General features: G+C 56.2%; 1 protein-coding gene across 2 annotated transcripts; it reads left to right on the forward strand.

Moving 5' to 3' along the window:
• The first annotated feature begins 467 nt into the window (after positions 1-467).
• ATP1A3 (ATPase Na+/K+ transporting subunit alpha 3) lies at positions 468-20,527 on the forward strand. 2 transcript variants are annotated; one of them, XM_086352782.1, is made up of 23 exons: positions 468-632; positions 4,591-4,719; positions 4,829-4,888; positions 5,028-5,231; positions 6,661-6,774; positions 6,888-7,022; positions 7,373-7,490; positions 7,620-7,888; positions 9,312-9,510; positions 9,589-9,698; positions 9,785-9,919; positions 12,020-12,212; positions 12,473-12,648; positions 12,736-12,872; positions 13,503-13,653; positions 13,774-13,942; positions 16,664-16,818; positions 16,898-17,021; positions 18,100-18,245; positions 18,801-18,931; positions 19,366-19,467; positions 19,710-19,801; positions 20,141-20,527. In XM_086352782.1, exons 1-23 carry the CDS (start codon positions 627-629, stop codon positions 20,167-20,169), a joined length of 3,084 nt encoding a protein of 1,027 aa, XP_086208908.1. In that variant the 5' UTR covers positions 468-626; the 3' UTR covers positions 20,170-20,527. The 2 variants fall into 2 exon arrangements, with proteins under 2 accessions (XP_086208908.1, XP_086208910.1); XM_086352784.1 differs by having other exon boundaries at positions 472-632; positions 4,630-4,719.
• Positions 20,528-22,034: the final 1,507 nt, after the last annotated feature.

Raw genomic sequence — 22,034 nt, forward strand, 5'->3', positions numbered from 1 at the left:
CCGCCTCCTGAACAGCACCCCACAGTCTCCAGGGCTCCCCCTGCCTCACTGCAGAGAAGGGTGCTCTGGCCCTCCTGCCTTATTGCAGTGGCTTACGGGGCTTACCCCCACCCGGTGTGCACCTTCCACAGCGCACCCCTCCCTCTGGTGGCACACAATGAGGGGGGATTCCGGGGCTCTCCCACCCTCAGCGCCCCCTCCTAGGAGGCGACACCCCACACTGCAGGGGCTTCCAGGTCCCTCATTGGCGGGGGGTGGGGGTGGGCTCCGGGTTCTCCGCTTCCCGCAGCGCTCCCCCTTCGCCACCGAGCCGCCACTTTGCGGAGGCTGGGGGGCGGGGAGAACAGCTGCAGTACCGGGGGCGGGGCCGCGGGCCATCCATCAGGGCGGCGGCGCCCCTGATTGGCCGGCGCCGGCCCCCCCGCGGGCACGGGCATATGAGGAGGCGGAGGCGGCGGCGGGCGCCGCAGACTCTGTGCGGTAGGGCTGACCGCCGGACCCACGCGCCGACAGAGGCGCGGGCGCTGCAGAGGCCCCCAGCCCGAGCCCGCGCCTAAGCCCACCCTGAGGCCCCCTGCCTCGGCCCCTGCCCCGCCTGCGTGCCCCTGTCCCCCGGAGCCGCCAAGATGGGGGTAGGTGTTCGGGCCAGCCAGGAGATGCCTGTATGCGAGTGTGTGTGTGTGTGTATGTGTGTGCATGCCTGTGTGTGTGACATTGTGGGTCCAGTGACATTGGGTGTCTGCGGAGAGCGGGGGACGAGGACTCTGGGACCTCTGCTCTCTGGGACCCGGGTGCAGGCCCCTGGGAGCCAGCTGACCCTGCCCATCCGTGTGGTTGTGTCGCTGGCTGAGTGTGTGCCCGGGGCCGCCTGGGTCGGTGGGAGTCTGTGGCGCATGTTGGCGTGTCCTTTGTGTGCGGGGTCCGCGGGGCGCGGACCAGCCTTCGGCCTCTCTGTCTGACCCGGTGTGGTTCTCTGCTCAGCCGAAGATGTGCGTGTGCGTGTGCGCGTTCCTGGTTCTGTCAGGCCTGGCAGCACCGTTCGCCTGCGATTGTGTGGCTCGGGTCGTGTCTGAATGCCTGCACCCGTGTCTGGGTGTGTCTGAACGCCGGTGTTTGTGTCTGGGGGTGTTGAAGCCCGTCTGCTTCCGTGGCCAGGCAGGGATAGGTCCAGACTATGAGATGCACACCCGATGACCTCCCTTTCTCCTTCCAGGCCCTCATGGGGTTGCTCCGCAGTGCGGAGCAGCCTGGGTCTGCAGCGTGTGTCTACCTCCTAATCTGGGGGAGCAGACCTGGGGGCTGCGGGGAGCAGGAGAGCCACGGCAGGGAGACTGAGTGCCTTGCTGAGGGCTATGTGTGCAAATGCGTGTTGTGGGGGTATTGTGCATGCCCGGCTATGCCCTTTCCTCTGTGTCCGTGTGTCCTTGTCTGTGAGTTTCTCCAGCAGATGCCGCCTCTTTCCCTGGCTGACCACCTGACCCCCCAGCTGCAGCCCTGGATCCCTCCCTGAGTGTCTGGGGCGGGGCCAGAGGGAGGGGGTGGGGGGAAGGAGGCTGGTAGGCTGGGCTGGGTGGGATGAAGAGAGAGGGGGTTGGGATGGGAGAGCGAATATGAGGGATGGGGAGAAAGATGGCGGAGGAAGGCTGTTGGGTCCAGGAACGGAGGTGGGGGATGGGGCTGCAGGTCGGTGGATGGGGGTGGGCGAGGCTGAAGGGGAAGAAGAATTGGATGGGGAGAGGACTGGGAGAGAGAAGGTGCAGGTGGAAGTCAGTGATGGCTTCCAGGTAAGTGGAAATGGAAGGGAAGCCATGGGCAGATTGGAAGACAGGGCTGAGGCTAAATGCCTTAGATAAGAAATTGGGGGCGGGTCTTAGGAAAAGACGTGGGACAGGAGAAGTGAGCGCTTTAGACATGGGAGACAGAGACATGGGAAGACAGAGAGAAATGGGCAGACACAGAGAGAGATGCTCTGAAAGAGACAAAGAGATAGAGAAACAAAGAGAGAAAAAGAGACATAGAGACAAAGAAAGAGACAGACACGGGCAGGAGGATATGGAAAGACAGAGAGATATAGACAAAGAGAGACATGGAGAGACAAAGAGAGAAACTGAGGCTGAGATGAGGAGACCCGAGGACAGACATATCCCATCCAGAGACAGCCAGAGGCAGCCTGGATGACAGGAAAAGGGGACAAAGGGCACAAGGGGAGGTCGACTGAGATGCCGGGATGAGGCCTCAGACACCTTGAAAGGGGGAGGGACGGGCGGGCCAAGGGGCAGAGCCTGCCTGAGCTCGGCTGGCGTGGAAAATGGCGAGGAACTGCAGAGGCGGCTGCAGCGGCCAGACACGCGTGTCCCCCACCCTCTGAGGTGCTCCCGCCCCGCAGTGCGCCCATCTGGGCCTCCTGCCTTGACTGGGAAAGCCTCGGCTCCCCCTCCAACAGATGGAAGCCCGCCCCCAAGGGAGTCTGGTCATGACAAGGGCAACCAGCAACCAAGGCTCACCTGCCAGGGACTGGGGTACCCCAGTCCCTCCTCCCTCAGACCCAGGAGTCCAGGCCCCCAGCCCCTCCTCCCCCAGCCCCAGGATCCAGACCCCCAGCCCCTCCTCCCCCAGACCCAGGAGTCCAGACCCCCAGCCTCTCCTCTCTCAGATGGAGGAGTCTGGGACTCCACCCCTGGGTCTCACAGGGACCCAAGCATCAGCTCCTGGCCTTCCCTAAGTCTTCAGGGGTGGGCAGCTAGTTTTCTTCCCACCTCCCTCCAGGCCCCTCTCTCTCCTCTCTTGCCTGCCCCTGATTTCTCTAACTTGTGCCCACGACCTTGTATCTCCACTCTCTCCGTCTGTGGGTCTGCCCCTTGTGGAGGCTGAGACACCTCCTGAAGCGGAGGTGGAGGAGGGTCCTCCCTGCCTGCCTGAATCTCCATGCTCAGTGTCAGACACAGCACTGCTGCAGGGCTGGCCCAGCGCCAAGCCACCCTCGTGCCCCCTGAAACCCAGGCTCCCAGGCCTTTAGGATGCAGTAGCCCCCCGGGCTCAGCCTCCGGGTCTGGGGGCAGACAGCAGGCAGCTCAACCCTCTACAAGGTCACGAGGGGATTAGCGCTGAGCCGTGCTGAGCCTGGGATCCCAGCTTGGCTCTGGGCCTGTAAGATCTGTCAGCGGGCCTCTATCAGCACCCAGCCTCACCCCACCCCTCCTGCCAGCCTTCAAGGACGCTGGCTTCCCCATGAGCCCAAGCCCCCAAACTAGAACTTCCACCGCTCGCCCTACACTACATCCAGTTCACGCCAGGCCTGGAGGACTTGTGCCTCTTGCTCTTCTGTACCCTGAATCCCAGCCAGCAGCTAGTCTGTCCTTCAGAGACCTAAACATGCCCACCCCCACCCAAACGTATTCATGGCTCCCGCCATCCCCCAGAAGAGAGGCTAGGCCACAGCTTGTCAGTCAAGCCCCTCGGGACCGACTGCACGTCCAGCCAGGCCACCATCCCTGGGCCCAACGGGCGACCTCCTGGGCATTTGTCCCAACTGGTCCTCTGAAAGAGACATCCATGGAGTTGGGAGAAGAGACCCAAGAAAAGAGCCAGGAAGAAAAGACAGGGAGAGACCTGGGGGAGTTATATGGGGGAGGCCTGGAGCTGGAAGCACAGAGATGCCAAGATGGATGAGAGAGAGAGAGTGAAAGATACGGGGGTAGAGAGGAAGACAGCAGAACAAGACCGTGAGACACAGACAGACAAGATGGTTGAAACAGTAGAAACAGGGAGAGACACACCGAGCATTACAGAAAAGCAGGTACCTTGAGAGATGAAGACAGAAAGAAGTAGAGATAAGGATGGACAGAAAATACTGACACTCAGGGATAATCTAAGATCCCCACACACCAACTTGGAAAGAGATAGAAACCCAGGGAGAACACAGAGAGACTGACTCAGCCACACTCAGGGAGAGAGTTCAAGAGATGGTGACAGATATTATATGAGATGGAAAACATAAAGAGCCGGAGATCAGAGAGACAAAAGTCTCAGAGAGACACGCGTAAAGATGCAGAGACAGAGAATGTGAGTGATGAGAGAGTGAGATTAGAGAAAGAACTGCAGAGAGATGGAGATAGCCACAGATGGAGAGGTAAAGCGGCAGAAGGAGACAGAGAGACAAAAGGGAATAAGACAGGCACAAGCAGAGACCTGGAGAGGCAGATCAAGAGAGACAGACCAACAGACATAGCAAGAGACAGACACTTGGGGGGGTGGGGGGGCTTGGGCAAGCCCAGGGAGAGGAAGTAAGAGACAGAAAGAGACACACAGAGCAAAAAAGGACATATGGAGACTGAAGGGGAGAGACCTAGAGACAGAGAGAGAGAGACAGAGGCATAGACAGACCCAGATGGAGACTCGCTGGCGCAGAGATCCAAGGAGCCAGAGATGGGGGGTGGGGGTGGGAAGCAATAGGAGGAGACAAGCTTCGGGACTTCTGCGAGACACCCAGGCCGAAGGGCAGGGACAGAGCCCCCAGAGCAGGCCCTGCCCGGAGACGCAGCTGCACAGCCGCAGGGCCGGTGCCCCCCTGTAACCCCTTCTCGCCCGCAGTCTGGTGGTTCTGACAGCTATCGTGTCGCCACCTCGCAGGACAAGAAAGATGACAAGGGCTCGCCCAAGAAGAGCAAGGGCACCAAAGACCGCCGGGACCTGGATGACCTCAAGAAGGAAGTGGCTATGGTGAGTCCCACCCTCTGCGCCCACCCGCAGCAGACCCCTCCCCAAACGACCCCCCCTACCGCCAGGCCTCCACGCTCACCCAATGTCTCCCCAAACTCCTGTTCCTCAGACAGAGCACAAGATGTCCGTGGAAGAGGTCTGCCGGAAATATAACACCGACTGTGTACAGGTGCGGCCGGGCTGGAGGGACAGGGGTCCCAGGGGTGGGAGTGGGGGAGGCATGATCCCCACAATGCCTGAGGGTGCTCTGTAATGTTGGGGTGCCAGGTTTCTCCGAGAGGGTCCTATGTGGGTCCTGTGTCCCCCAGGGTCTGACCCACAGCAAAGCCCAGGAGATCCTGGCCCGAGATGGGCCCAACGCGCTCACACCGCCGCCGACCACCCCGGAGTGGGTCAAGTTCTGCCGCCAGCTCTTCGGGGGCTTCTCGATCCTGCTGTGGATTGGGGCCATCCTCTGCTTCCTGGCCTACGGCATCCAGGCGGGCACAGAGGACGACCCTTCTGGCGACAACGTGAGTGCCCTCCACCCGCCCCGCCCCACCCAGGAGGTCCTCCGCATAGAGACATGCGTGTCTCACTTCTCCCCTTGGACTTTTCAAAGCCCCGCCTCCGACTTCTTCTCATCTAACTTTCACAATCACTCAGTGAGAAAACCAGAGATGCAAGGAGGAAAACGGGCTCAGAAAGGACAAGTATGGGATCCTGGCGATCCAGTGGTTAGGGCTTGGCGCTTCCACTGCAGGGGGCCTGGGTTCGATTCCTGGTTGGGAACTAAGATCCTGCAAGCCACATGGTACAGTCAAAAATAAATAAATAAATAAAAAAGACCAAGTTGCTTGTTCAAGGTCACACAGTAGGAAGTATGAGCTGGGGCTCCATCCCAAAGCTGTGTTGTAACATCACTGGCCTTGAGGGTAGACACGAGCAGGTGGTCATGGCCTAAAAGATGCTCAGTGAATGGGCTCACGTAGAGACCCAGACACACCCACGTGCTGATTTATCAGGGCCTGTTCACTCAGCACAGGGGACACACACACACACACAGTCTCAACAGACACAACACTCTTAAACATAGACCTGTATTCTGACTACACGGAGATCCTTGCATGCACACACCCATGCATGCGCATGTACACACTAGTGCAGAGTCAGTGCAGGCAGTCACACTAACATGTAGATTCAAGCACGGCCACCTAGTTTAGACACAGGCACAGACACAGACATGGACTGAGAGACAGACAGACGGACACAAGCACCCAAACACACAGAGTCGCAGGCATAACCTGGTGGCGGACAGAGCGGTGTGAGAGTCAAGCGCAGACAGGATTCTCAGAAATGAAAACCTGAACAGGTGAACAGACCCAGAGTCTCAGACCTAGGCAGACCAACAGAGGGAGACAGACAGAGACCCACCTAGAGAGAGTCAAACACAAACAGTCTCCTACATTTAAAGTCAGGCTTTCAGTCAGACAGGCACGTTGATCTTAACACAGACAGACACATGGACAACAGCATACACACCGATTCTCTGACATAGGCTGAGAGACCCACAAAATAGAGAGATGGACAGACCAGAGGCTCAGGCACACTTTTGTTCAGGAAGAGAGATTCAAGGGAATTCCCTGGTGGTCCAGTGGTTAGGACTCCATGCTTTGACTGCTGAGGGCCTGGGTTTGATCCCTGGTCAGGGAACTAAGATCCCATAAGCTGTATGGCAAGCCAATAAACAAACAAAACAAACATTTTTTAAAAAAGAGAAAGAGAGACTCAAACATGGACAGCCAGAGAGACACAGACCCTCAAATAGATACAACCTGAGGTCAGACATACAATTGCAGAAGCCCACTTACTCAAAGCTCTCTCCCCAGACTGCACACATCTCAGGGTAGGGCTGGTGGGGAGTTGCTGTGGGGCGGGCTGTGACCTTGAGTCTGCCCACAGCTGTACCTGGGCATCGTGCTGGCGGCTGTGGTCATCATTACTGGCTGCTTCTCCTACTACCAGGAAGCCAAGAGCTCCAAGATCATGGAATCCTTCAAGAACATGGTTCCCCAGGTGAGGGGTGCCCAGGAAGGGGCCAGGTGGGGTGTGGACAGCTGCCGAGGCTGTGCCCAGAGACCTCAGGCAGAGAGCATCAGGGAGGTGACGCCTCTCTATCCCACCCGCAGCAAGCCCTGGTCATCCGGGAAGGTGAGAAGATGCAGGTGAACGCTGAGGAGGTGGTGGTCGGGGACCTGGTGGAGATCAAGGGTGGAGACCGAGTTCCAGCCGACCTGCGCATCATCTCAGCCCACGGCTGCAAGGTGGGCGTGGGGCCTAGCTCTGCCCTTCCTGGAGCGGCCCAGGAGTCCAGACCCCCAGCCCCTCCTCCTCAGACCCAGGAGTCCAGGCCCCCCCTCCTTCCCTAGACCTGCAAGTGCCTTTGACCTTGCCTAGAAGTTGCACCCTCTCCACCTTCAAGAGCCCAACTCTGACACCCAGACTTCTAGGTCTCTAGCTGTGACCTCCACAGACACAGGTTTCCTTAATTAATGAGATTTCCGCCTCATTAACAAAACAAAGGAACAAACAAAAATCTTGAAATCTCCTCTGAGCAAATGCCAGTTGACCCCAGGCCCAGGGTTGAGCCCTGTCCCCTGTGCCCTCACCCCAGGTGGACAACTCTTCCTTGACCGGCGAATCAGAGCCCCAGACCCGCTCCCCCGACTGCACGCACGACAACCCCCTGGAGACCCGAAACATCACCTTCTTTTCCACCAACTGCGTGGAAGGTGAGACGGTTGGGGTGGCGCGGGCACCTGGGTGGGGCCAAGCTGGTCCAGACAGACAGACGCACCTCAGGGGCTTGGGGTCTCTCTGCACCTCGCTGAGCCTCAGCCCTGTCCCCTCTGGCCACATAGGCACGGCTCGGGGCGTGGTGGTGGCCACGGGTGACCGCACCGTCATGGGCCGCATCGCCACTCTGGCTTCGGGGCTGGAGGTGGGCAAGACGCCCATCGCCATCGAGATCGAACACTTCATCCAGCTCATCACTGGTGTGGCCGTCTTCCTGGGCGTCTCCTTCTTCATCCTGTCCCTCATTCTTGGATACACCTGGCTTGAGGCTGTCATCTTCCTCATCGGCATCATCGTGGCCAATGTCCCAGAGGGCCTGCTGGCCACTGTCACCGTAAGGCCCAGACCCCTGGGTCTGAGGGAGGAGGGGGCTGGGGGCCTGATGGCAAAGATCTTTTCTTTTAAAAAGTTTTTTTTATTTGGCTTCACTGGGTCTTAGTTGCCACATGCAGAACCCTTAGGCAATGATATTATTTTATTTACTTATTTATTTTTTTTGGCTGCAGCACACAGCATGTGGGATCTTAGTGCTCTGACCAGGAGTCGAAACTGTGCCCCCTGCATTAGAAGGCGAATTCTTAACCACTGAAGTCCAATGGCAATGATCTTGATTGCAACTTGGGGGGCTGAATTGCAATCAAGACATCGAGGGCCAAATCCTCCCAGACATTGAAGAAGGAGGGTCCTGGGACTCAGCGGGCCTCGTGAACAAAACAAACCAACAGGGATTTCCTGGCTGTCCAGTGGTTAGGACTCCGTGCTCTCACTGCCGAGGGCCTGGGTTTGATCCCTGGTCGGGGAACTAAGATCCCGCAAGCTAACCACCCTATCATTTTTGAAGTTAACTTACAAAATTAAGAAGCACACCCTCATGGTAAAAATCAAAAGAATACATTAAAATAGTTAAAGAGTAAAATAACAGTCTGGACCCACTGCCTAGCCTAGCCATCACCCCCACTTCAGAAGCAGGCTCACTGTACTGTTCCCAGCAGAGGTGGGCACATTCCCACATATGTAGTAACTGTTTTCAGTGTACACAGAAGGGACCATCCTAGGAATACTGTTCTGCTCCTTGATTCTTTTAGAATCAATAGATCCTGCAAACTTTTCCATATTAGCAAATTCAAAGCTACTCTAGGTCAAAGTCTTTTATTGACCTACACTGTACACACAAGAGTTGCACATATGAACATACAACCTGATGAGCTGGAGTCAGTTGAACACACCCTAGGTCAGCTGCACCCAGATGGAGTTCCCTAGAAGCCCTCTCAAGACCTTGTTCAGCCCTTCTCCTGCAACCCCAGGATTACCCCTAGGATAGCCTGGTTTCAAACAGTAGTTTTTTTACTTCAAATCAGTGGAATCATTCAGCAGCAACTCTTGTTTCTGGCTCTTCTTTGCTGAACATTGTTTTTGAGCTTCACCCATGAGGTTGTAGGCACTGATCTCTTATCCTTTTTCATCTCTGTATAGTATTCCCATCTTTTATTTCTCCAATTTTCTCTTCTGCTGTTAGAGAACATTTTGGTTGTTTCAGTTTGGGACTATTATGTTGCTGCTGTGAACATTCTAGTATATTTTGGGGGGTGCATCTGAGCCCATTTCTGTGAGTCTGTGCCTTGGGTGGAGTCTCTGGGTGATTCTTTGCCCAGGATTCTCTTTGGGCTAAGCAGTCAGGTTGTTGGACAGTCGTGTTGCCGGCCCAGCCCTGCCACCTGACTCTACCTGTAACTCACCTGTCCTTGCACGTGCCCCAGGTCTGTCTGACACTGACTGCCAAGCGCATGGCTCGGAAGAACTGCCTTGTGAAGAACCTAGAGGCTGTAGAGACCCTGGGCTCCACGTCCACCATCTGCTCAGACAAGACAGGGACCCTCACCCAGAACCGCATGACAGTCGCCCACATGTGGTTTGACAACCAGATCCACGAGGCCGACACCACTGAGGACCAGTCAGGTGAGGGTAGAGCCCAGACAGGAGGGTGCTTGGCCCCCCGCCCCAGCTGCCCCTTGCCCTGATTGGTGGCTTTTTCAGGGACTTCATTCGACAAGAGCTCGCACACCTGGGTGGCCCTGTCCCACATCGCTGGACTCTGCAACCGTGCTGTCTTCAAGGGGGGTCAGGACAATGTCCCCGTGCTCAAGGTGGGTCCCCCCTCTCACTGGCCTCAGCCTGGCTCTTGCCCACCCCGTGCTTCTCTGCTCTGCCAGCCCTCTCTCCCGCCCTACAGAGGGATGTGGCCGGGGATGCCTCCGAATCTGCTCTGCTCAAGTGCATCGAATTGTCCTCTGGCTCCGTGAAGCTGATGCGTGAACGCAATAAGAAAGTGGCCGAGATCCCCTTCAACTCCACTAACAAATACCAGGTACCCTGGGGCTCTCCACTTTCTCTGTGATGCCCCCAAAAGCAGTGCTCTGCCCCACTGCCCTCCTGCTTTGGGCAAGCTATTAACTTTCCCGGAGCCTCAGTTTCCCCATCTGTAAAATGGGACTGATAGTGGAGAGAGGAACAGAGATGGGAGTGAGAGCGAGGTCTCTGTGGGAGTAGGAGGCAGAGGAGTAAAGATTTCCTGCAGCAGAGTGGGAACCAGCCAGAGATCTCATTCATTCATTCAGCAGATATATTTTTAAGCAGCCACCATATGTCTGGGATGCTTCTGTTAGGTGCTGGGGAGACATAACAGCAGTGAGTGAAACAGTGAAGTTCCTCCTCTTGTGGAACTTATGCTCCTGTGCCAGGAGACAGATGATAACAGAGGCATGAGGACTTGAGGAAATTTGGAATATGTCAGGAAGTCACCGTGCTGAGGGAGGAAGCCCTACAGGTATTTTGGGGCAGTGGGCATAGTATGTGCAAAGGTCCTAAGGCAGGAATGTGTTGAGGTGTCTGAACAAGGGGTTGTGGAGCCAGGAAGCATGGTGGGAGATGAGGGCTGTGTGTGCTGGGCCAGGTCCCGTCAGGCCTCATGGGCTGTGGACACAACTTAGGTGTGACTCCATGAGCCAAGGAGTAAGGTAGAGATGGGACCTGACTCACATTTTTAAAAACTACTTTATTGAGGTCTAGTTCATACACCATCGTAGATCACCCACGTAGTACATAATTCAAGAGTCTTAGTATAGTCACACATAGTATATAGTATAGTATATACAATGTAACATAGCTAGCGTCTACTCAGTCAGCTTTAGAGAATTTCCATCGTCTCAAAAAACACCCTCACACTCTCTGGCTTTGTTCCCCTACCTCCCCCGTCTCCCCAAGCCCTAAGCAACTACTAATCCACGTCCTGTCTCTATGCCCTTGCTTATTCTCGACACTTCATGTCAACAGAATCCTACAATATGTGTTTTTGAGCATCTGAGTCCTCTCACTCAGCATCATGTTTTCCAGGCTCCTCAGGGCTCCCCTGGTAGCTCAGACAGTAAAGAATCCGCCTGCAATGCGGGAGACCTGGTGTCGATCCCTGGGTTGGGAAGATCCCCGGGAGAAGGGAACGGCTACCCACTCCAGTATTCTGGCCTGGAGAATCCCATGGCCTGTAGAGTCCATGGGGCCACAGAGTCGGACACGGCTGAGCGACTCTCACTTCCCTTCCCTTCCGTGTTGTAGCACGCGTCAGTACTCCATTCCTTTTTATGGCTGAATGACTTCGCGTTGTATAGCGAGATCACATTTTGTTGATCCATTCATCTATCAATGGACATTTGGGTTATTTGCACCCTTTGGCTACTATGAATAATCCTGCTGTGAACATCCGCCTACAAGTTTCTGTGTGGACATCGTCTGCACACCTCTTGGGTGTATACCCGGGGATGGCCGCCTTACGTCGTAACCCTATGTTTAAGCTTTGTGGGGATAGCTAGGCTGTTTTCCAAAGTGGCTGCACCAGTTTTCACTGACTCTCATATTTTAAAGTCTCCTTCTGCCTACCGTGGGGAGAAAATAAAATACAATGGGGAGGGGAGGACAGACACAGAGACTCGATGTGGGGTGCTGCTGTGACATTTCATGTGAGAGATGCTGGTGGGTGAATGGGAAGGCAGGGGAGGTGAGAGAGGTCAGAATCTGGGTACTTCAGAGGTGAGCTGAACAGATTTGGTGATGGGGTCTAATGTGAGATGAGAGATCGTCGGGCGAGGCAGAGAGAAATGCCGGTATCCTCAGGACCCTTGAGATTTCTGTGAGAGAGACACAGAGGAGAAGAAATATCTGTCAGACAAAGAGACAGAAATGGGCAGGGATGAGCAGAGATCTCTGTGAGAGGGTCCGAGAAACAGATGACAATCTATCAGGTAGAGAGATTCAGGCAGTGCCCTCTGGGGAGCCCGGCTGTGGTCCGTCCTGGCATCCGTGGCATCCTGGCACCCGAGGGGGTGGCAGGGAGTCCTCTTCCCCCCGGCTGGGCGCAGGGAGCCTCCAGGTCCCTGGGAGGCTCAGGCACGGCCACCCTCTGCTCTGTTTGCAGCTCTCCATTCACGAAACTGAAGACCCCAATGACAACCGGTACCTGCTGGTGATGAAGGGCGCCCCCGAGCGCATCCTGGACCGTTGCTCCACCATTCTGCTACACGGCAAGGAGCAGCCGCTGGATGAAGAGATGAAGGAGGCCTTCCAGAATGCCTACCTCGAGCTCGGTGGCCTGGGCGAGCGTGTGCTTGGTGGGCACCAGGGGTGGGGCCAAGTTGGGGCAGGGGCCGGAGGGTAAAGAGGGATGTGGTGCTGCCCAGAGCCTGGCTCAGAATAGGATCTCTCAGAATGCACCGTGATTGACTGAATGAATGACGGGGGAAGCCATCTTTCGGAAATGAGTGTGGACTGACTCTGGCCAGCTGGGGAGTTTGATTGCTGCCACGGGAGCTGTGGGCAGGAGGCAGGGGGGACTGAGGCTGGAGCCCCTCTTCCTTTCTCCCCACACCAGGTTTCTGCCACTACTACCTGCCCGAGGAGCAGTTCCCCAAGGGCTTTGCCTTCGACTGTGACGACGTGAACTTCACCACCGACAACCTCTGCTTCGTGGGCCTCATGTCCATGATCGACCCTCCCCGAGCGGCTGTCCCCGACGCGGTGGGCAAGTGCCGCAGTGCAGGCATCAAGGTGTGGCCCGGGGGGCATCGGGGGAGGCAGGACCAGGGCTCCAGGGGCCAGCAGTGAGGCTGGACCATTTGCACACAATGCCCGCAGGTCATCATGGTCACCGGCGATCACCCCATCACGGCCAAGGCCATTGCCAAGGGCGTGGGCATCATCTCCGAGGGCAACGAGACTGTGGAGGACATCGCTGCCCGGCTCAACATTCCCGTCAGCCAGGTCAACCCCCGGTGAGCCCCGCCCAGCCCGACTCAGGTCCCTCTGGGACAGTGGGTCCCATTCCTCCAGGGTCTCCTCTGTTGACTCAGCATCTGGGCCCCATTCCTCTTCTGTCTTAATGATGGGGAGCCTGGTGTTCCAGCTTCATGAGGCTGGCAAGGGGTGGGCTCACATCCCAGCTTGGCCACACGTGAGCTGTGTGACCTTGGGTGAGTCATTTAGCCTCTCTGAGCCCCGGTTTCCTCCTCTCTAAAATGGGCTGCTAGTAATTCCCATCTGGGAGGATTCTATGATGTCTCTCATTGCTGTGTCCATCAGTTTCTTCCTGCCTGTCTTTTATGTCGTTGTCTCTCTCATCTCTGTTCTGACTCCCTCAGCTTTCCCATCCTCATGTCTCTCTCTGTGTCTGTTTCCATTTCCTGCTTGTCTGCATATCTCTGTTCCTCTGAGTCCAGGGTCCCAAAGTTCTTCCTGAGGTCTGCCCTCCATCCCTCCTGCAGCCCCTCTGCCCCCATTTCCCTTCATCTCTGATCCCCCCACCCCACCCCCGCAAAGCCCTTTGTCCCTCTCTCAGAGCCTGGTCCGTCCCCCCCTGTCTGTGGGTCTGTCTGCCTGTCCTGACCACTCTCTGCTCTCCCCAGGGACGCCAAGGCCTGCGTGATCCACGGCACTGACCTCAAGGACTTCACCTCCGAACAAATCGATGAGATCCTGCAGAACCACACCGAGATCGTCTTCGCCCGCACCTCCCCCCAGCAGAAGCTCATTATTGTGGAGGGTTGTCAGAGACAGGTGGGCTGGGGCTGGGGTCCCTCGGGGGAAAGGGGCTGGGGGCCAGGACTCCGGGGTCCATGATGAGAAGACGGTTAGTGCCAGGCCTCCAGGCACTGTGCTCACCCTCTCTCCCTCCAGGGAGCCATCGTGGCTGTGACCGGGGATGGCGTGAACGACTCCCCCGCCCTGAAGAAGGCCGACATCGGGGTGGCCATGGGCATCGCCGGCTCTGACGTCTCCAAACAGGCAGCTGACATGATTCTTCTGGACGACAACTTTGCCTCCATTGTCACGGGTGTGGAGGAGGGTGAGTGAGTCAGCCCAGGTGGCCCTGGAGACTGGGGTCCCTGCGTGAAGCCCAGGAAGGGCGAGGGGAACAGGCCAGGGCTGCAGCGGGTGCACGATGGGGAGATGGCGGAATCCTACCAGGCCCCCAGTACAGCCTGAGCTTGTTCTTTTCAATTTCTTCCCCCCACAGTGTCGGGGGCTCCCTGGGGTCAGGACCGAGCTGATACACTTCAGGGTCCCTGTGTTGCCCAGCGAGGACCCAGTCTGTTGGGCAAGGCAGAGGTGGAAGTATTTAAAAGATACTCAGAAGTCCAACCTCAGGGAGGCAGAGGGTCAAGCAGAGGGGCCCTGAGGAGGCCTCTCCCCCAGCCTGCATTCGGGGGCCAAGGAAGCTTCCCCGAATGGGCAGGAGTCACTGTGCCAAGTCCCCAGGGCAGTTGGGAATTTTCACACAGAGAAATGCCAACGAAGGGAGTTGCAGGCAGAGGCACGGCCATGTGGGGGCGCTGGCGGGTGAGGCTGGGCCGCCAAGAGCCCAGACCTCAGGGTCCCCTGGGCACCACTTCCTGACGGGCCTGGATGCGGCCGCAGATGGGGCTTGTTCATGTTCGATTTTATTCTGATCATCCAAGTAATTCATGATAATTACAGAAAATGCAAAAAAGCATTAAGAAGCACATTGGCATCGCCCACAACCTCACCATCCAGAAATATTCACGGTTCACACTGTGGTTGCATTTTCTCCCAGTCTCTCTCTTACATTTCAAATGACCCAGTGTGAAAAATAACTCGTGATGAGGGAGAATTCAAACAGTAGAGCTGAGCCTACAGCCTCAGGTTAAATGCCCTGAGCCCTTGTCTCCTATGGCCCAGAGGACACATGGTTAACCCTTTCTCACCGCCCCCCAAAACATGTTACACGCATGTGCAGAGCACACACTTACGGATGCTCTAGTTCACACCTCCCAGACATTTCTTGGGCTCCTACCTTGTGCATCACACCAGGGGCTGGGGAATCAGCTATGAGCAAAGCAGACATGGTCCCTGCCCTCCAGGAACTGGGGGGCCTTCCCCAAGTTAACAAATTATAACATAACAAATGAAATTACAGGGACTTGCCTGGAAGTCCGGTAGTTAAGACTGTGCTTCCAATGCAGGAGGCACGGGTTCTATTCCTGGTCAGAGAGCTAAGATACCACATTTCATGCAGCACAGCCAAAACAAAAATAAAACAAAAAACTAATTACTTATGGTGACAAGTGCTAAGAAGAAAACCAGCAGGGGCTATGATAGATGATAACAGGAGTCCTACCTTAAAAAAAATTTTTTTTGGCTGCACTGCATGGAGTTGGGGATCCTAGTTCCCCAACCAGGGATTGAACTCGCGCCTCCTGCGTTGGAACCACAGAGTCCTAACCACTGGACCTCCAGGGAAGCCCCAGCAGGGGTCCTACCTAGATAAGGAGGGGCAAAGAAGGCCTCTCTGAAGTAAAAGAAGCAGCACAGTTTAACCTTCAGTAGGGGGAAGTCCGGACACACCCACAAGCAGAGCAAGTGGCACAGCAAACCCCGTCACATCGCCCGGCTCAGTACACACACTGGGCTATGCTGAAGTACACTTAAATCATCACCCATAAGTACTTAGGGTGAGACCCCGGTAGTTTGTGGAGCGCCACACCTTGAGGGGACAGGCAACAGCAGGTGTGAGCAACTAGGTGCCTTATTTTTTACACAAAGGGGATCATACCATCTATGCCACCCCCCGCAGAACAGCCTGCCTGTCTGTCCCTTTTTAAAAATAAGTATGGCAATTCCCCCCCCCCTTTTTTTTTTTTGCTGTGCCATTTGGCTTGTGGAATCTTAGTTCTCTGACCAGGGATCAAACTTATGCCCCTGCAGTGGAAGCTGGGAGTCTTAACCAACAGGCCACCAGGGAAGTCCTTCTTTTTTGGCTATTATAATGCTATGGTGGGGCCTTCCTGATAAAGATAAAGATAAAGTTGGTAAAGAATCCACCTGCAATGCAGGAAACTCTGGTTTGAGTCCTGGGTTGGGAAGATCCGCTGGAGAAGGGATAGGCTACCCACTCCAGTATTCTTGTGCTTCCCTTGTGGCTCAGCTAGTAAAGAATCCTCCTGCAATGCAGGAGACTTGGGTTTGATCTCTGGGTTGGGAAGATCTCCTGGAAAAGGGAGAGGCTACCCACTCCAGTATTCTGCCTGGAAAATTCCATGAACTATGTAGTCCATGAGGTCACAAAGAGTCGGACACAACTGAGCGACTTTGACTTTCAATGCTATGATGAACATTCTTGTACTTGCTTTTTGGTGGACATAAACACTCATCCTATAAACCTATGATGAGGATTGCTGGGTCAACAAGGCAGGGATGCTTAACTTTAACAAAAAATTCTGGGCACTCCCTGGCAGTCTAGTGGTTAAGATTGCACTTTCACTGCTGGGGGCACAGGTTCAATCGCTGGTCGGGGCAACTAAGATCCCACAAGCCATGCTGCATGGCCAAAAAAGGGGAAAAGAAAAAAGAAAAACTGCTACGCAGTCTTCCTAAATGGTTGTATTTTGAGAATGTTTGAACAGAGGCAACCTGATTGGATGTCTGAATGGAAAGGCGGGTGGTGAGGGGATGGATTAGGAAGGACGCCTGGACTGGGTAGGGAAGGGGCAGCAGGACTAGGGTGCCCTGGCATGGGTGCTGAGGTCTGAGCCCACCCTGCCAACAGGCCGCCTGATCTTCGACAACCTGAAGAAGTCCATTGCCTACACCCTGACCAGCAACATCCCGGAGATCACACCCTTCCTGCTGTTCATCATGGCCAACATCCCACTGCCTCTGGGCACCATCACCATCCTCTGCATCGACCTGGGCACCGACATGGTGAGCCCCGGCCACCCCCAGGCTCTGGGAGGGCAGGGTCCCCCAACACCACCCCGATTCACCGGCTTCTCCTGCCCAGGTCCCTGCCATCTCATTGGCGTACGAGGCTGCCGAGAGTGACATCATGAAGAGACAGCCCAGGAACCCACGCACTGACAAGCTGGTCAACGAGAGACTCATCAGCATGGCCTACGGACAGATCGGTGAGGACCTGGGGCCCCCGCCTGGCTTACGGCTGAATGCCCAGCGCCTGGCCCACCCTGGGCACTCGGGAACCTCGTGTTGAATGAGTGGAGTGAAAAGCAGGACATGCTGCCATAGGTCTAGTTGTGGCAGTCCAAACGTGGGCTGGAGAAGAATTTCCAGACACAGAGCATTTCAGAAAGGAGTGAGTGTATTAAGAGCAAGGAGCAGAGATAATGAAGATCCTGCAAATGTAGTGGGTGGGGGAGAGTCAATGCTTTTTATGGGTTAGCAGCCAGTTTTTTAGCCTCATGATGAAGAAAACTCCTGCTAGAAGGGTGGCATTAAGTGACCGGTTAGGGTGCTAGAGGGTGAGTACCGGGGTGGGCATTTTTACCTAATATGGGGTCAGGAAGCTGGCCAGGAAGGATCGCAGTGTGGGCGGGGTTGGCAACAGTTACAATGGGGTTCAGTCAGTTCCAGAGGTGACCTTGATTCTGGGCTCCCTTTCTGTGGTCTGGATGCCAGGTCTCATGCCTGTGACCTTGGTGCGGGACTCCACAAGTTTGGAAGGAGTGACTTAGAGATGAGGGGTGGAGGAAAGGCCTCCCCGGGGTGCGTGTGGGATACTGAGTGGCCCAGGAGGGCCACGCCACTGCTCCACCACCCACCATGCTGGGAAGGACCAGTCAGCCTGTGAGCTCTCTGAGAGCAGGGGCGAGCCCCCCCGTTCCTGCCTCCTCCTCCGTCTGCTGCTGGAGGGGAGAGTGCAGAGCTTTACAGGTGTCCCAGTCAGAGGCCTGGGAAAGTCATTCCTGCACGGTGGCCCTCAGGGACTTCCTGATGTCCATGTGGCCCGGGTCAAGTGGGAGGGACTCTAGGTTCTCCATCTCTGGGGAGCCCCCTCCCCAAGTCTGCTGCTCCAGAGAGCCCATTCCAGATGCTCACCACCAGGTGGCGCCCTCAGGTCGTCTTCTGGGAGCCCAGCCAGGAGGATGCTAACGCAGAGCACCGAGTCTCAAGGGGCCCCAGAGGTGCCCTGGGCTGGCTGCCCGCCCCACCTCAGCCTCTCCTCATCTCCCTACTCTCCTCCCCCAGGAATGATCCAGGCTCTTGGTGGCTTCTTCTCCTACTTTGTGATCCTGGCAGAAAATGGCTTCTTACCTGGCAACCTGGTGGGCATCCGGCTGAACTGGGATGACCGCACGGTTAACGACCTGGAGGACAGTTATGGACAGCAGTGGGTGCGTAGGGGTGGGTTCCACAGTGTGGCCGTGGGCCTCCCAGGAGGGGTCTCTGCCCACAGCATCCTGGGCCACGGTGAGCTGTCCTGTCCATGCGGGTGGCTTGCTGTGATGGCCCCTCTGCCCTGGGAGTCATCAAGACCCTCCTTCAGACACAAGGGGTCTCTTGGCACTCTTGCCCCACCCCATCGTGGTCCTGTCCACTGGCCAGGCTCTCTGCCCCGCCAGGCAGGAAGCCTTTGTGACCCCCTTCCCAGTCTGTCTTCCCTTCACAGCCCAGCCAGTGTCCCCCGAGGAGGCCCCCAGGTTCTCCGGTCCACAACTAAGGTCACCAGCATGCTCTATCCTTCCTTGTCCATTTCCTGACTCTTCCTGAGGGGCTCTGAGCTACAGAGGGCAGACATGTCCTCCCAGGGGACCCCATCTGGACAGAGTCCCCGCTTTGCCCTGGGGACCTACGCAGGGGTGCACACAAGGAGCACGTGGGCAAGGAGAGGGGGCCGGGGCTGCGGCCACACTGACCACTGGCTGACACGTGCATCGTCACCCTCGCAGACCTACGAGCAGAGGAAGGTGGTGGAGTTCACGTGCCACACGGCTTTCTTCGTGAGCATAGTGGTCGTGCAGTGGGCTGACCTGATCATCTGCAAGACCCGGAGGAACTCTGTCTTCCAGCAGGGCATGAAGTGAGGGTCGTGGTTGCTGTGGCTGCTTTCCGTCCCGCCCCACGTCTGTCTGTTCTGGTTTTGCCTCTGAGCTGATTTTCTCTCCAGTGGTCACATCTATCTTGGATTCCCTGTCTGCCTGTGTGTGTGTGTGTACGCGCGTGTGTGTGTGTGCACACGCGTGTGTGCGTGCGCGCGCGCTGCTGGGATGTTCCTGTGTCCCTCTCCAGATCTGTCTTATCTTTTTATACCCCGGCCTGTCTGTGTGTCTCTGTCTTCATATTTCACCGTCGCCATCTCCCTGGACCCATCTGTGCCTCGCTGCCTCTTTCTGTTTCCATCCCTCTGTGTCTCCTTGTCTGTCTCTCTCCATTTGCCCGGGGGAGTGCCTCTGTGTCTATGGGGTGGGGATGCCGGGTGGGCTTCTCTGGGTCCAGCCCTGACTGTGCCTGCAGGAACAAGATCCTGATCTTTGGCTTGTTTGAGGAGACGGCCCTGGCGGCCTTCCTGTCCTACTGCCCAGGCATGGATGTGGCCCTTCGCATGTACCCTCTCAAGTGAGTGCCTTTCCCCCTTCCAGGTACCACCTGCTCCAGGGCCCTCCCAGGAGCCTTTGCAGTGGAACACCGTCATGGGTGGGGGGTGGGGTGGGGCTCTGTAGACCCCGGCCCAGAGCCATGTCCAGGGCACCCGTCACCTTGGGCACGAAGGATCAGGGGGCAGTGCGCTGGGCGTGGCCCTTCCTTTCCTCCGTGTTGCCCGGTGGCACTGACTCGCTCCTCCTCTCGCTTCTCCGCAGGCCCAGCTGGTGGTTCTGTGCCTTCCCCTACAGTTTCCTCATCTTCGTCTACGACGAAATCCGCAAACTCATCCTGCGCAGGAACCCCGGGGGTGAGGGGCTAACGGGGGTAAAGGTGGGAGGCTGGGGGGAATGGGACCGGGCAGCTGGAGGGGGAGGCTGGAGAGCGCCGCCTGGTGACGATGCTAACCTCACTGTCTTCCCCCTCCTCCCGCCCCTCCCATACCCCCTCCTCCCTTCCGCGCTGTCTCTCCATCCCCTTGGCACCTCTTCCCTCTCCCCTTCTCTCCGGGCCTCCTCCTCTCTGTGTCTGTCCCCGTGTCTCTGCCCCTTTGGACTTCTTTCTGTGTCGCTGCCTCTCTGTCTCTGCTTGTGCGTCTCTCCGTGCCCGTCTCTCCCGTCTCTGTCTCTTTCCTCCTTTGTCTCTCCAGGTTGGGTGGAGAAGGAAACCTACTACTGACCTCAGCCCCACCACGTCTCGCGTCTCTTTCCTGCCCCCGCGAGCCCAGGACCGCCCACTCCAGTGCCCCTCATTTTGTATTCTGGGGGGAGGGGCCCTCTCTCCCCGTGGCCCCGCCCCCTCAAGTGATCTCCCGCCTCCCTCCCCACGCCCCGCCCCCTGGCTGGCTTCTCTCCCCGCCCCCACCCCCGCCCCCTGCCTCTCTCCCCTCCCTCTCTTTTGTGTGTGTCTGTTCCTCTCCTCCTCACCCCTGCCTCCTAGACCCCTCCCTGGACTCTTTTTTACTCCTCGTCGCCCCCTGGCTGATGCCGTCTCTGGTTCTGGACAATTATCAAATATATCAGTGGGGAGAAGAGAAGCCGTGTGTGTCGTGCTTTGCTTTGTTGAGCGGGTTCAGTGCAGGGGGGATGTGGGCGGGACAGCGTTCCCCGTGCTGGCACCCATGACTGGGTGATTCACAGAAGCCCAGAAATTTAGCCTGGCATGAACGTGGGAGTCATGGAATTTCAAAGTCATCAAATCACAGGGTTTTAGACCCAACAAGGATTAGTATGAGAACACTGTGAATTTGCCAGGTGATGGGATCCTAGGATCAGAACACGGGAGAGGGGGTCAGACTCTGGATCCTCTCATATTGGAGAAGACCCTGGGGGGCCATGATGTACAATGGTTCACTGAGCTCCCACTCTGTGCTCTGCCCTCTTCTAAACATTCTACCTGTATTAGTTCACTTAATCCTCACAAGGCACAGAGAGGGAAAGTAACCTGCTCGAGGTCACACAGCTGCGAGGGGACAAATCTGGATAACAAACCTAGGATGTCCAAGCTCTAAGTCATCATGTTCTTCTCTTGTTGAGATAAGCTTCCATCTGTAACTTGCACAGATCTCAAAGGCATAGCTCAATGGTTTAAATAATTATATCCACATAGCCACCATCCATATTGAGCTGTAGAACATTTACATCTACCCAGAAAGTCCCTTCATTGCCCCTTCCCAGTCAGCAGCCCCTCCACAGGCAACCATTGATCTGCTTTCTGTTACCACCTTTTGGTTGTGCCTGTTCTTGGACTCTGTAGAATGAAATCTTCTGGTGTGCTGCTGTCGCAGGTCCTTCTTATCCTCAGCATCAGGTCTATGAGGGTCATCCATCGTGTCTAAGGTATTGGTAGCCAACACTTTTTCATCGCAGGGTTTCCCACTATGTGACTGTTATGCTATTTGTCAACCCACTCTCCTGTTGATGGAGTTGTTGTTTCCCTTTTGGGAGCCTCTAGGAACATTCTAGTAACATCCTCTGATGACACATGTGGGCATCTCTGTTGAGCACATGCCTAGAAATGGAATTGCTGATTGGGGATAGACTGTGTTTACCTTTCATAGAAATAGCCAGGCCCTTTCCAAAGCTCTTGTGTCATTGGCATTGCCACAATGTATCACATTTCCAGTTGCTCCACATCCTTGTCAACACTTGCTATTGTCAGTCTTTTGAATTTTAGCCCTTCTGGTTGGGCAGCCCTACCACTTCCCTTGAGGCAGCCTTTCTAACAGAGATGGCAGTGAGAGGAAGGCCTGGGGCTGGTCCTTGGCCTACCTGCCTCCCAGCTCAAATGTCTGGGATGCTGAGAGTCCACATGAGTGTGAGTGTGTGCGCGTGCCCACCACACAAGACAGTGCTGAGGAAGAGTGCCTTAATCTGCAGGGGAAGACAGTCAGAGGGCAGGGGTCATGATGCCAGACACTGCCTGTGGTGCCCAGGGCAGAGCCTGGTCCTGGTAAGTGTTGTGAGCCTGGACCTCCCCTAGGGAGGCCAGAGAACCTACTTTATTCACCGGATACAGGGAAAGGAATACTCCCATAGACAGGT

The sequence above is a fragment of the Bos grunniens genome, chromosome 18 (genome assembly GCF_055505025.1).
Source record: "Bos grunniens cultivar Pamir isolate PY7600 chromosome 18, Bosgru_T2T1.0, whole genome shotgun sequence".
Classification (NCBI taxonomy): domain Eukaryota; kingdom Metazoa; phylum Chordata; class Mammalia; order Artiodactyla; family Bovidae; genus Bos; species Bos grunniens.

Excerpts from the sequence above, each read along its gene's own strand:
- ATP1A3 (XM_086352782.1), top strand. Across the intron at positions 9,511-9,588 it reads CACCACTGAGGACCAGTCAG|GGACTTCATTCGACAAGAGC; the intron begins GTGAGGGTAGAG and ends TGGCTTTTTCAG. Across the intron at positions 12,213-12,472 it reads CCTGGGCGAGCGTGTGCTTG|GTTTCTGCCACTACTACCTG; the intron begins GTGGGCACCAGG and ends TCCCCACACCAG.